General features: G+C 43.6%; 1 protein-coding gene across 1 annotated transcript; it reads right to left on the bottom strand.

The window, feature by feature from the left end:
- Window positions 1-5,466: 5,466 nt before the first annotated feature.
- Window positions 5,467-14,900, bottom strand: OSTM1 (osteoclastogenesis associated transmembrane protein 1). The gene is made up of 6 exons (XM_066179459.1): window positions 14,555-14,900; window positions 11,551-11,665; window positions 10,570-10,667; window positions 9,432-9,596; window positions 8,491-8,656; window positions 5,467-8,183 (listed from the first exon to the last, which is right to left on the bottom strand). The coding sequence occupies exons 1-6, from the start codon at window positions 14,891-14,893 to the stop codon at window positions 8,128-8,130; spliced, it is 939 nt and encodes a 312-aa protein (XP_066035556.1). The 5' UTR covers window positions 14,894-14,900; the 3' UTR covers window positions 5,467-8,127.
- Between the last annotated feature and the right edge of the window lie 439 nt (window positions 14,901-15,339).

Below are 15,339 nucleotides of genomic sequence, written 5' to 3'. Positions count from 1 at the left end.
AGGGAAGAAAACATGGGTTTGCCCAGCTCAAGTGCCTTCAAGATCTTATGGTTGATTCAGAAGAGTTAGTTCAAGTGCAGAGCACACGGGTCACATCTGGCGTCCTTGTGCTGAGAGGCCATGTATCCAAATCTCTGTGAGGTATCCTTTTTGCTTACAGACTTCTACACATGGCAGCAGCAAAAACACTGAGAAGATGAGAGATCAGGCAGAGCACATCTGTGCCTGCTTTGCTTTTTCCTTGAGGTTGCCTACCTGTATACGAGGTGTGCGCTGTAGGGTAGCCATCCCATCTGGGAATGAGCCCCTAAGCCAGAGGGGGAAGCCTGGTCCCTGTCCCAGAGCCTTGGTCCCTCTGCATTCTTGTCAGAGAGCACAGGACACATGGTTTTACTTCTGACCTCTTACTAAAGAGAGCTGCTGTCACTTGAACAGAAGTGGGCATCTGTATGCATAAGAGGCAGAAATCTGCCGGTTACCAGTCACCAGGGATCAGCTTGTGCACACAGTCTCCTTAGGAAAGTGAGAGAGAAGCCATAAAGAAACTAGGCATGGTGGGAGCCTTCACCTGTTCGATTTTTGGAGTGGTTCCTCACTACCCAACCATTTGTGAGACAGCCACATGCTCCCTAACAAGGCTGGCACATACACAGCTGCTGGGCCAAAGCGGCCTCTGCTACATGACTCGTGGAGGATGCAGATAAATATCACAGATAAAAACAGGCAAGCTTGTTTTGACCATGCCAGCCAAGAGGCAAGCTAAAAGCCAATGAAATTGTTCCAGGAAAAAGAAAGAGAAGCTTAATCTTAGTAAAAATATAGTCCCTGAGCACTGGCAGGGTCAGGGTCAGGTTGGGTTACGTGTTGTGTAAGTCCCCATTATACAAGCCAAGGCAGGGCAGAGGCTTTCCCAGGACTATTCAATCCTCCTTTCTCCTGCTCAGTTTCACTACTGCTCCCTCATTCCTTCCTTCTCACTATCCCTTCTTCTGATGCTTGCTTGGACATCAAACAGGTCAGTCCAAGTGCTTCCATCGCTGTGAATTAGAAGATCACACAAATCACTTCCTCTTTGAATAAAATATGACTGTGGGAGCCTATGAGTGGGCCTAAAGTTGGTCATGTGAATGGCTGCAAAAAAGGCAGCTGCTTATCTGTGTAGCAGAAAAAATAACGTATTATGCAGTAGGAACTGAGCCTGCTGTAACACAGAGTGACCAGAGCCCAGGGGCTAAATGCAAGCATCATTTAGATCTGTGCATTTGAACAGCAACAGCAAACAATGCCGAGAGGGCTCCTGTTAATTAAGAAAAAACACACAAGTATTCCACAGAAACATGACTGTTACTATTCCTCAATTTTAAACCAGCTGCTGAGGACAGTGTTTTCCCCATGAAGCATGCATGTTCCTCTTGGGGCACTCCATCATATTCACCTTCAGATTCTGTTCTTCCATGACAAAGTGTCATATCAGTGGCAAATTAATATCTTTGCCAACACTCACAAGCCCTTTTTTTTTGCATCCCAGCACTCACCCTTCAGGCAGACGTTCTGAAAGCATCTTCCTTGAGGTTTGCTTTTTTCTTTAAATGGAGCAATGCAAAGTAAGGCTGCTGTCCCTAACAGACTTCCAGATTGCATTTGCTCTTCCAGAAACAGCTTCTTTAATCCCTCAACTCTTTTATTACCAGATCACTTTTGATTCCGTGTTCTGTTCACCTGGACAAAAGCAGCATTCACCAGAAATAACATGCACTTTCCTGAGAGAGAACCACCACTTGCACTTGAAAACCTGCTCCAACACAGTGCAAATGCACTGTATTTTTTTTTATAATTTATGCATGTTTAGGTAATTGCTCTCAACTCAGCACACATCTGCAATACTTTGAAACACATTTCTCTGGGGCTGATATTCTAAGTTTGACTCCAAGACCCCAAAAAGCTGCTGAAACCTGTTGGCAACTCATCATAATCTTCTAAAGAAAAAGAAGCGTAACATTGTACTGCAAACAGAAAATTCATTGCAATTTCTAAAACTATGGAGAATATCAGATGCCCCAGGAAACACAACTTGCTTCTTAATCAACAAGAAAGGAAGGTAATTATCTAAAACAGCGTTTTCATGAGAGAGAGAAAGAACAAAACAGTAATCAAAATGCACTGCAAACCCAGTTGAAGTTTGCCACTATAGCAGGAAGAGAACACGGTTTTCCCTGGAAACTGGAGAGCTTAAACTTTTCAGACCTGCCCAGTATATGCAAAAGAACAGACTTTCTATTATACATTACACAATACCGGACAGGTGTAAATACCTGTACTCTTACTTCCCTGCCTCCTCCTACAGACTGCTTTGAAAACTTTCTATCTTTACCACATCTATCTTGGGACTCTTCCTTGCAAAGCTGAGATGCCTGCTCCTTGCAGTATGTTTTTTGATGCAGAACAGTAAATTGCTGTTCTTTGAAATGCTTGAAAAGTGTTTTGAATGAAGTCCAAAGGAAGATTATGATTGCCAGTGGCCGTTCTCTCTGCCTTAACTTAGATCAGTTTGACATAAGCCATTTATTTCATGGTTAACCCCAGAAAAAATCCTGAAGGGAGTATAAATTTCTGCATTAATCCTGCTCACTGGTTTGGTTCCACTTAGGTTTGGATGAAGGAGGTGCCAGGTTGCAACTCTCCAACCCGTATTTACTGTTTCAAATGCTTTAACCAAATGCCATTTGGGAAGCCTCCTGTGACTCTCACACAAACTCCGTGATGCAGAGGAGAGAAAGTCACTCCACTGTTAAGTGCTGAGCATTACAATGAAATGGAAAGCAGCATTAAAGTTGTTCCATGCTTAATGCGGCAGTTTAAGCAGCTAATCTTGTTTCGGTTGAATGGCATGTTCATTACAGCAAATAAATCAGTAACGTGTAGGATTATTGAAGAGGAAAGGCACATTAAACCAGTTTAGGGCATCATATTGATATTTCAATTTTTTTTTTTTAGTGTCTGATTTAGCTTGGCGTTTTTCAACCGTCAGTTCTAATAAACGCTTGTATAGCACAGATTAAGCAGGTGGGAACACTGCCCAGAAAAAGTATTATGAATAACTTAATGCACTGGTTTAATTGCAGCAATCCATGATACTTACTGTGCTGGCACCAGAGGAGAATTTTCAGTATTAAAAGTTAAAAATTCAACTGAGCTACTAGCGAGTATCTTTCTTTTAATATTTATTTGGAAAAAAAATCCATTATTTTCACCTCAGATGGGAGCAGAGGAAGATTAGCGCTCATGTAACTATTTAACTTATTTCTGCCACAACTAATTAAGATATTGTTAAAAAATAATTAGCATTTACTTGACACAACGTTGCCTCTCTGACATGGCAAAACATTACAGCAGTGTCCCTGCTGTCTTTGTGCTCACTCAGCCCTATTCTGCTCAATCCTCTTTGCAAACAGGATGCACAGAAGTGAAAAAGCCCAAACCTAGCTCATATTTCAAGCAACAGGCTCCTTTCAAAGCTGTACTCTAGAGTATCCCCATATTCCTTCCCCACAGCACCAGCTCCCTGGCACTGTCCTTGCCACAGTTCAGAGCAGATGCTGGGGGAAACCAGTTTGGAGCAGCATCATCTTTCCAGCAAAGTATTGAAGCTGCTGCCAATCACGGAAGAAGATGCTGGTCTGACAGCTCCCTCAACCCACACCCAGTCCTGGGTACAGACCATGCAACACTCCGAAAGGCCAGCAGAGATGCTGGTAACCTCTTCCAAGTGTGGTGTTTGATACAGGTATCACACAACTGATGGTGGTCACTGATCACATCACCTGTTTTCTTCCTTTCCATATTATTTTTGTCTCAGGTTAGATTAGGATCTCCAAGACAGCAACTGCACTTAAACTCTCAGCAAAACACAAGGCTATTGTTGCACGTAAATCACCCCGGCTGCCTCCAGAAAGTAGCAACAGGCACCCATCACAATGGGAGAAGCAACACTGCAGAGAAGTTGCAGGATTTACTGGCTTTGCTCTTCCAATGTAAATTTTCACTCTGATGGAGATACAGAATGCACATCCTGCACAAACTTAATGAAGGTCAGGCTAAAAATGCTTACATCAGTCCCAGAGGGAAAATTCACAATGAAATATGAACAAAAATTGATAAGTTACCCATACATTCTGATTAGGAGTACAGTGATTTTGCTAATCACACAGCTTATCGTTCCAGAGGAACTCTATATTCAGGGCATGAAAACTAAGGTAGAAATTAGCAGAAACACAAGATTTGATGGTACTTGATTAACTGGACAGAAAGCACCAGAAACAAAACATTAGGAAACTGAAGCCATTGTGTGATTATAGCAGTTATTTAATGAAGACGCAAAAAGCAGCCATTACATGAAAAAAAAAAAATCTATGTTTGGGGTTTTTTTTTAAAAAGGAGTCCCTTCTTTAGTGCTAAAACAGCTCAGCTCAAAATAGAAGAGGAGCTTTAAAGAACCTTTGAACTAGGATTATTTCAACACCATCACACAGTCCAGGTACCCCCCAAAAGAAAGCAGTTGCTTTTAACTCAGAAGTAAGTCCCTGTTTTCATCCTACTACTCACTCCCACTTCTGACCTGTGCAGGCACCACCAGACCAGTGTACGGCTCAAGCTCAGCTGCACTGCATCCAGCAGTCACCAGCCTCACCTCGACCAAGAAGTCAAAGCATCCCCCTTCCAGTTCAGCTGCCATCAAGGTCCCGTTCATACCCTCTTTTCTCAGCATCTTACAACCACTTTGGCAGTGCACTTTAGCAGCCTCCCCTCTGTGTGCTTTCTGAACCTCTGCTCCACTCATCAATTAAATCCTCTACTCTTCCCACTTGTCCTTCTCCTGTGCAGATTCCCTTCCAAGTTTCTCTCCCAAGCAAACAGGCAGCCAGAACCACACCGACATTGCAATTCCCCCCACCTTCTTCGACGTGCCTTGCAAGGGACACACCGACACTTAAACTTGCCTTTGCAAATCGCACCGCTCTAGAGCACAAGGCTCCTGCCATCAGGCGAGACACCCGACTCTCTCCATGGTGAGGCACTGCGCTGCTGCTTTTTAAAGCTTGCAGCCCAGCAGCGATCCAACACCGTGCCTGCCGAAGCTCTAAGGGGCCAGTGCAGGCAACCAAAAGCCTCCCCACAAAGACAGCAAGTTTTCCCCACCAGCCTTGCTTCTGCACACCCATCCACGAAACTCAGTTGCAGCTGACACGAGCCCTTCCATAGACCAGAAGGCTTCGACAGAGCTGAAACTCCACCCTCTCAGCAGTTGCTGTTCTGTAATTCAGCACAGCACTACTTAGGAAACACCTTTCTGATGCTGTTGTCCTGCAAACAGCATAATGAAGATTAAAGGCAGGTGCTTCTGAACGCAAATCGCGAACAGGAGGAGCATAAAACTACTACAGATGAAGCAATTAAGTAACCACACTGTTCACTGTTAATATTGACAATCTTTATTAGAGCTGACTTTGCACCTTCAGGGGTTTCCTAGTAAGTATAAATATGAATTGAAGTGCTACTCCCCACAGTAAGAAATCTTTATTTCCCCCCAAAAAAGAGAAAAAGATACAAACAACCAGTATTTCAAAGTTTATGCTTTTTAATACATATAATACCAAACAGGCAAAAATAAAGATTAAAGACTAGCAGCAAAAAGAATTCTATTTCTCTTTCAACAGTCTGTTTGCTTCCACATTTCTCTAGCAAATAGAGTAAAAAGAGAATTCAATCCATTTTTATATGAAATATCCTACCAAAAATATAACACTGTGTAAAGAAAGTTTACAGTAGAAAGTTGGGGGGGAGGGTGGGAAGAAAAAAAAAAAGGAGAAAATAGTAGATTTAACATTAAAAATCTCAAGTGTAAACTTTGCTGCTGCTGCTTTAAAATCAAAACCAACAAAAGTCACATGAGTATTTCCGTTTGGCTTAGAAGCCAGGAAAATAAGAAAAGCTGATTTTTTTTTAAAGTGCTTAACCACCATATCCAAAAGTAATGACTTTCAGACCTACTTAACATGAATGTGCTCAAAAAGCCACCGCTTACAGTATAAAAGCTGTCATTCTGAAATGCTGCACATACAAACTGGCTTTATCTGCACGAATGAAAGATTCCTTTGAACAGCTCTCAATCATATGATGTCCCAAATCAATGTAATGCTATTAGAGCAGGCAGCTGAATAAGTACCAGAAAGTTGAAGTTTAAGAATAATAGATATAAAAAATATTTTTTTGTCCTAAAAGGCAGCATGCCTCTCCCAGCCGAATGAAGGTACTGTTATGCAACAAGCAAGAGAAACAGTTTTGTACCATTGTTGTAAACTACCTAAGACAAAGTGACTGCTGATCCAGCAATTCACATGTTAAACAGAGGAAGACAGATACTTCTTTCTGATAAAACACAAAAAGGCAATCATGTGGGTGGGACCAATTGCTAACAGAGTATTTCACTTATTATTAAACATACTGTTTAATAAACTTGTTAAAGTTGACTTCAAAACCAACAGCATGTCCTAACAGAAGAAAAATAAAATAATGAATAAAACCAATGATTTGAAGAGCTTTAGGACTGTTTTTGTTACATTGTTATATATTTATTTGAGCCTTAGTGCAAAGGAAAAATTCAACATTATAGGCTCCAAAGCAAATCAAATACAACTATTTCATGGGGCATTTTGACATACATCAGACACAGATTCCAAGAGAAATTTAATTTTTTTTAGCTGTAATGACAATTTTTTTTTAATATATATCAAGGATAGAAAATACATTTAAAAACTGGAGCAAGGACTCTGGCATTCATCAACCTCAGGTAAAGCTATAAATAATTTAAACCCCACCACTCTCCCAAATCAGAAACACAATAAACAAATTGAACTTCCACTATTGCTGCAGCCATTAGATTGTGCCCACAGCCTGACAGCAGCACCACCCATCCCCACAGTTATTGCACAAATTTCTCCATCAGCTTTGGAGTTCTACAAGTTTGAATTTGTTTACGTCCATCTATTTCACAGGAATAATATTTTTAAACTATTTCTTGAAAGTCACCAATTCCCAACACAGTATATTAATCTTCTTCAGAACGGTTTTTAAGTAAGAGAACCCACTGGTTCCCTTACTGCTAAAACACACTAACTAGAAAACACAACTTTTACCCTAAAAAGTTCCTGTAAACACCTCTCTATTAAGCCACAGCAAGCTCTAGGCCAGGAAATTCAGCATCTCCAGTGACTTGACTTTACCTTATTTTTCCTCCACAAAAACATAAAAAACCACCAAAACATTAGAATTAAAAAGGAAAGGAAATGGCATAACAAACAGAGTGAAACCTTGTTACCCAAGCAGGTATGTAAAACTAGCTTCTGAAAATGTAAGATTTGAAAAGCAATGATTTTAGTGGTTAAAATGTGCAAAAGACTAAACATGTCACCAGTTTTAGAGAAAACAGAATACTGTAGCCATCAAGAATTACTATTCAAGTCCAGCAGTGGTAGTTGTGCTGCTTTTGTTGCCATTTTAGACACTATATATTACCACTTTCTCTGCATATTTCATGCCTCTTTTCTAACAGATGCCAGCAGCAGACTTTTCAGTAGCATAGGAGAGATCAGACCTTTTTTAAAGGGTTCCTTCCATCCCAAGCCTGAATATTATCTGGATTTAAAATAAGGTTTTAAGCAGAAACATCAAACATTATTTGAAATTTTGTCTATCAAAATCACCTCAAAAAGATTCAAAATACCAGGTTTTTTTGAAACATAAACAGGAAAATACCATGCAAGGGAAGTGTAGCTATTCTACTGATGTGAAGTACAAAAGCTTAGGAACAGAAAAACACCAGCTTCAGCCCAAGACTGAAAAAAAAACACCACAGAATTTTCAAAACCAGAGTCCATACAGTGTCACACAGCCCTGCCTTGTCATGTTTGTTAATATCCTCGCTTAGAAGTCAGACAGCATTTTGTTTAACTTGTGTTGCTCTGTATCATTACACTAAACCATAATTAACTCCTCTTTTGTGCCGGCCTCATTCCAACACAATTGTACCCACTGTATACCAGCAGCAGTTCTCAGGTTTTGTTTCGCAGCTCAGCTGTATTTTTCTTGGATGTTCACGAGATTGGCATTTGACTGGATGCGCTTGGCTAGAAAGGAAAAAATTATATGAAAATTAAACACAAAGAATTCCACAAAACTAGTCTCTCCACTCCCTCTATTTATCTGACACAGACTTGCAAACAGCTTTCTGTTCACGTCCAGAAACTTTAATGAAAAGATATGGCTGAAGCTCTTTACTATCCTTCTTCAGGGGACAGCAGCAGACTAATAGTTGCTATTAGCGCCGTCAGCACAGCTGCAGGCAGATCTGGCTGGGCTTCCTCTTCCACATGAGCCAAGTAAATCCCTGGCACCTCCCAACTCCAACAGTGAAATGCCAACACCAGCACTTACGCAAAATGAGTATCCGCTTCTTCTGCTTTGAGTGAAGGAAGCTACTAAGATAAAAAACAATAGGTAGGAAGAGAATAAAGGATGAAACTGCAATCACTGGGACTGTATCACTGCAGGGAAGAGAACAGTTGAAAGTCCTGCTCCAAAGCTTCCGAGTGATGTTCATCTAAAAGGAAAACAGAAGCAAACCATGAAAGCAAGCACATGTTTTTTTTCTGTGCAGCATGGCATAGCAAACACTCAGGCCTCAAGACATTCAAGTGTTCAAGTATCACCTCAGAAAACTGCACTTGAACAGATCTCCCTCCAAAAGCAAGCAAATACCTGAAAATGTTGACGCAAACTATTTAGATGGAGCCAAGATTTCATGCCAAAACTTTCATAAGCTTCAAAAACATAACTATACTCAGATACATGTAGACACGGCTGCATGCCTGTTTCCCAGAGAACTCACTGAGAGTCTGTGGGGACAGGGCTAATCCTATGGTTTTGAGGAGCACTCCTTCAGCCTAGCCACTTAAACCCCAAAATATACCAAACATTTTTCCAAACATATGTTGTCAATGCTGAGGATCCCTGGAAACAGCTGCTGTAATAAGGAATCAATTAATACACTAGCTAGAACAATAGCAGCAAAGCCTCACATTAAAAGCCAGAAGATTAAGAGTTTTGGTTTTTTTAATCCACCTCCTTCACAGTAACAAGAAACGAAAGTGCAGCTACTCAATCTGGAATGCGCTTGCGATATCAGGAGCTTCAGTCATGCTCCCACGAGGCTGCCCGAGGACAGGACCTCACAAGACAGCCCCACCAAGCACCTCCCACCAGGGGACATCAGCCTGCCAAAGGCACTGCTGCCCCTACTGCCCCAAGGAAAAAGCAATCCTAGTAAGAAAAGCACAAATGGCTCAGATTAATCACGTGTATTAACAAACACTTACTGCATCTTCCACGTCGATACACAAGTGTGCGGAGTGCGCAGATTCACCACCTTGCCTGTTCATCCTCTGCAGGTGGTTATACAGGTCATTCAGCTTTGTGTAGGTTTCATTGCAGTTTTTACACACTTCTGTGTAGTTATTTGGTGACAGATCAATGGCTTGCCCCTAGGGTTATAAAACTCTGAATGAATGACAGTTTAAGGCAGTAAAAAAAAATTGGTTTGATTTGTTACTGCTGAGCTGCATTGACAGCGACAGACTGTGCCATACCAAGTGATCCTTTCCATCTGTGGCCTTCAGCACTCCATGAATGCAATACAGGACACATGAAAACAAAACTACAATCTCTGAAGATATTTCAACCCAGTAATGGCTGTACCAGCTACCCACTGAGTTAAGTTCTAGCTTAATCACTTGAAGTTTTCAATAGGCCAGCCCACACTGCTCCTGACCAAGGCCTATAAAGGGACATTTCCTAGAAAGCAATAATAAAGAAGCAGACAGTTTCCTCAGAGATTGTTCCATACCATTGAAGTAAACCCATTTTGCTACTGAATGACCCTGAAACCTGGCCAGTTTCTGACTGAAATGGTATATGCAGTTTCTTAGGCTATATAAGGCCTTTCTCTGAGGACAATTACCACATTTATTTCACTAAGGAAGTTATATTGTCTGTGCAATATGGCCAACCTTTAACTACGAGTAATTTTAACAATCAAAAGAAATGTTGCAAGAATTAAAGGTGGCTGGTCCTTCTGAGCTAGCCCATATTATCAGAAGGATATTTAAAGATTGAATTTCCACATAAAAAAGACAACAATTCTACAAAGCAAGAGCATGCATACATGCTGGTTTTTACTATGTAATTATCAACTATTGTGAATTCAGAAATTTTGATGTGAAGTAGCATTGCAATTAAAAACAAAATGAAGTCAAGGTGAGTATCAATTAGAATTAATTTCAGGCACTCAGTCTGTAAACAACGGCATTTTACCGATCACGGATTTATCTGCCTACAATTCACAAACTCAGCAGCGGTTTATTTGCCTAGTCTGCATCTGCTGTTTATTCAGCATAAATAAAATTTTCATAGCATTTAGAGAATTTAGTGCTTCTGTTAAATACACAGCAAAAATACCTGAAGGTTATGTTCAAAACATGTCAGAGATTTATTGAATAAGTCCAGGAATTCTTCAGTAGAATTTGATAATCCCTCACTGTTATTCTTTAAACAATCTGTTCAAAAGAAAGAAAAACATCAGGACATTTTAATTTCTAACAATTCCACAGCCAGCAAGCCCCAGACACTCCACTCTTGCAAAAAGAGCTCTCGACTATAAAGGACAGGCCTAGTCAACACAGCAGTTTCCTTATCTGCCTGCCACTGATATCTCAGACCTGCTGACCTAATGCTCCATCGAGAACACATTTCAGAATTAATTGGCCTTGATTAAGTGAAAGATGAAGACTATCATCAAGAGCTTTCTGAAGAGGGGGACTGAATTATCTTTGGACTTCGAGATAAAACAAGACATTACTTTTATTTCCCAGCCCACAAATCTGGCTTTGCCCAGCAACAGTAACAGCCATTTTGTGGAAGCAGAAGCACCAGCAGCAGAGATGAAATGGAGAGCACCCAGGAAACAGCTAGACCATGAACACAATAGTAGAAATCACAGTGTAATTATTTTTCCTAAGAAAAGAGCTGAGCTTTTTACCAGCTTTGAGGGAAGCTCTGGGGCTTTCCTTCCAGTCATGGGCTCAACCCCATGTTACTGTTTCCGTCCATCCTACCCTACTTCAGGTGCTCTAATCAGCCAGACCTTTAAAAACAACAGTATCTGAGGAATTTAGGAGTTCAGCAACAGCACTATGAGAGCAAGCCAACATCCTAGAAAATTCTCCTGAAAGTAGTAAGCACCATTAGTAGCTTTCTGACAGACTACTGCCCTCAGATTTTGGCCCTTATAAACAAAAAACACTCTTGGAGTGACTGTAGTTCAGGATTTGTGTGTTATCTACTGGCTGTATTCAAACAAACACATACAATTCTGATCTGTGCAAATTTTAGGGGCTACGTCATCACAGCAGCATGAGAGCTACAGAATGAGTCACGTACTTGCACAGTTGGCTGCCTCCCAGGTTTCATTGAAGAACTCCGAAAGGGTCACAACTATCTGCAGCCTGTCTGAGGTCAAGATGCTTTTGGCACAATTGTGGCTCTCAGAGGAATTCTAGAAATAAAGAGAAAAAAGAAAGGAGGCGAACAAGTGTTAAAAATACAAAGGGAATTTCTGAAATGTATTTTACACAAGCACATCTCAAACAATCACAACACATCAAATGGATATTTCTGGAAAAGGCAGAGCAGAAATGACGGAACAAAAATCTTTTCATCCTCCAATTCATACTGTGAGCAACAGAGCTTACTGCACACAATCTCTGCAGGTCTACTAGGGCTGCATGCAAGTCAGTAAAAAATACATGGGGGGAAAAAAAAAAAAACAAACACAAAAAAACCCAAGAAAAAACAAGTGCACAGACACGACCTTCTCTGGCAGATGGCTCACATTCATCCACTGCTGGGCCATGGCCCCGGGAGCCAGCTCAAGACATGTGCAGTCAGAGAAGAGGACAGGGTTGTTCTCATTAGACAAAAGGAATAGCTGAAGGAGCTGAACCAGCAGACTGGCCTCAAACAAACCAAAGCCAAACAGAAACAGCCCCCAAATGCACCAGCGTAGTCTATCAGCAGCAAACTTCCCCCAGTGCAGCAACACCAGGAACAGAGTCCTCTGTGGAGCAGTGCCCGTGCTCACTTGCCCAAGCATATGACCAGGCCAGGCTCATGCCCTCCCCAGACACACGTACCAAGCTCATCTGTCCTACTGAGCCATTCAAGGCACCCCCATCCTCAAAGCAGGCTCTGCCACAACTCTTACAGCAACTTATTCCCTGGACCAAGCTCATAAAAAATGCACAGTGACTGTAAAAGCAGTAGCAGAATAAACAGGAAGTATTCTGATCAGAATTCAGATACAGAACCATGGCCTCCAGTCAGCTGATTCCCATGCTCTGGCTCCTGGTGTCGGGCTGTAAATTGACTTAAGCACTTCTCAAAATTGCCAAAGCTGCCAAAAGCCTCTTTGATAAGTGACGTGGGACACAGAAAAAAAATAATCTCTCAAATGAGAAACTTGTTCCCTTACAGTGCTTTACAACAGATCCAGTTTCTGCCTCTCTTTGCTAAAATGGGGAGGGAAGGTTAAATAAGAACTTTCCCCTGGAGGCTCAACTGCAGAAGTCAAATACTGCCACATCTGGCAACTCCCACGTTCGCCTGCTTTCATTTCTACTAAATTACAGCTATGCAAGAATGTTGTTTGTGCAGGAAACTCTGGTTGCTTCACAAAGACTGTGAAGCTTCCTCACCATCTGGGCTCACGAGCAGGAAAAAGCACTCTACCAAAACTGAATCACACAGACCTAAATCATTCCTTAAATAAAGTTTGCCTAATTGATTCTTTAATTAGCCTGGTGAGGAGGATTTTATTTTTCAGAGATGTCCAAAACTTAAACTGGCTGCTTCTGTCTTATTGCACTCCTAACTACTGTTAAGACAGGAACATCAGATACCTGATTAATTATAATCAGGAACTGAGGTTGCAAGAGGCTACCTCCTTCATTCACCTAGTTAGTTAATCCACACACAGAAGGAAAACCAACAGATGTGTCTTCCAGACCACACAGTGGACAAGTCCTCCCAGGCTGCTAGTACTCAAGCATAACAGCTGCAATGAGTTCATACATATTCTAAGTGCTGAAATACATTTAGCTACTTAATCCTAGCCAAAATATCATGGTAAAAGTACCCAAGAGAATTACACATTCAATTTCTCACTTTCACACTGAAATTGCTTCCATAAAAGAAACAAACAGAACAGACCACAAGTTTGCAGACCAAAACAAGAGACCACTGGCTACATATTTGCCCTGGAGAGGACAATTACCAAGGGAACATGCATGTACTCTTCCAATACAAGCACTGGGGTGGTGAGGGGAAATAGAAAAACAACCCAAAACACTACCCAAAAGTAGCACTGATACTTCTCTAGAGACAGGAAACTGTGCAGTGAATTGGTTTCCAGGCCACTGTGGCACCTATTTAATGCCTGGGCTTAAAGAGCAACAGATTTTTCTCCTCAATGGCAATTCTAAATGTTGGAATTCAGAAATCCCAAGACTGAAAGGACAATCCAGGGTACATACTCCTATAAACTTGCTCTCTGTCTGTTCTCTTACCAGGGCACCCACTTTTAGCCATCATCACAGAACAAAGATCCTTTAGTCTGATTCACTAATGTCATCCTCATCCTCCATCCCAGGAACTAACTTTTACAAACGGATCAACTCGATGAGAACACACAAAACAAGCCATGAGCCACATCCAATACTAAGAAAAGGAGAGGAAAAAAAATAAAAATAATTAAAAAAAACCCCCAAAGCACGATCGGAGTCGGGAGGATGTAAACAGAAGACCCAGCTACAGTCAGAGTTCTCCCACCAGCAGAGTGCACTGACCCCAGCCAGTGCTCAGACTTACTACAAACACTCCCACCAGCTTTGGAGCCAAGAACGCTGTGACACGGCTCCTCACAAGATGTGCCTCACCCGACACAGCTTCACAGACCATCAGTTTTCCGGGAAGTGCCAGGCAGCTAAGCTCTAGCAGTGCCCCCCATTAGTGCTCATACAACCTGTGAGCCAGAACACCGCTTTAGCCATTGCTACATCATCAAGAACAACTCAAGTTTTTCCACTCGCACAGCTTTCTCTGCAGGTGGAGCTACTCGCCCCCAGCCATGCCAGGAGCCGGCGGCACGGACCGCGCCACAGCAGAGCACAGGGCGGCGGCCGTCCCTGACAGCAGCGCTTCCCAAACACTCCCAGCCTCTGTCAAACCTCCCTGCGCATCCCAGCGAGGCTTTCAGCCTTCCCGAGGATCCCACCGCCACCTGACGTACTCCGGCACCGAACTCACAGGCCTGGAAGCCTCACGGAAAGGGGCCGGGCCCCCAGCCCGCCCCGGCAGCCACGCACCCCCCTGGGCCCCAGGGACGCACCCCGACGGCGCGGGCGATGCTGCCGTACTGTGCGAGCAGGCGGCGGTAGGGGCCGTGGCAGCCCTGGCACAGCCGCACCGGGCGGGCGCGCCGGCCCAGGCAGTCCGTCAGCGCCGCGCTGCCCTCCGCGAAGGCGGCCAGGAGGCTGCGGCACTCGGGCTCCAGCTCGGGCAGGTCGCCGGGCAGCCCCGCGCTCCACAGCTCCTCCGCCAGCTCCTCCGCCAGCTCCAGCGCCGGGGTCTGGCGCGGCCCCGCGGCGGCGGCGAGGCCGAGGAGGCCGAGGAGGGCAAGGGCCGGCGCCGGCAGCAGCGCCCGGCAGAGGCACCACGGCGGCGCCATGGCGGCCGCGCCGAGGAACCGGAAGCGGCGCGCCGGGAAAGAGCCGGCCCCCGCCCCGGGGCGCCGCTGTTCATTGGCCGAGGCGGGGCGGGGGGGCGGGGAATAGGGAGGGTCAGGGGCGGGGCCTAGCCGGGAGGGCCCGAGGGGAGGGGCGGGAGCTCATCCCGAGGCTCTTCCCGGGAGCTCCCTCATCCCGGGGCTCGTCCCGGGACACGGCGCTGGGGTGTCCCCAGGGCCGGGAGTGTGTGCCAGCTGTACCTGTACCTGCCTCGGACGCATGCTTCTCCGCGGAGAGCGCGGTTTCTGTGCCGTGCGTTTCATCCAGGTCATACTCTCTTCATCCGATAAGGGGTTTTAAGAGTATCTGTCGTGTGGGAAGTGACTTTAAAATATGCTGAAATACAGCAACAATTTAAGGATTAAAAATCCCCTAAACAGAGAAAGAA

The sequence above is a fragment of the Chamaea fasciata genome, unplaced genomic scaffold (assembly GCF_029207755.1).
Source record: "Chamaea fasciata isolate MVZ Bird 193981 ecotype frontalis unplaced genomic scaffold, bChaFas1.0.hap1 SCAF_3, whole genome shotgun sequence".
NCBI classification, from domain to species: Eukaryota; Metazoa; Chordata; class Aves; order Passeriformes; family Sylviidae; genus Chamaea; species Chamaea fasciata.
Note: the sequence above shows the minus strand (reverse complement) of the source record. Positions and strands in the feature narration are given on the sequence as shown.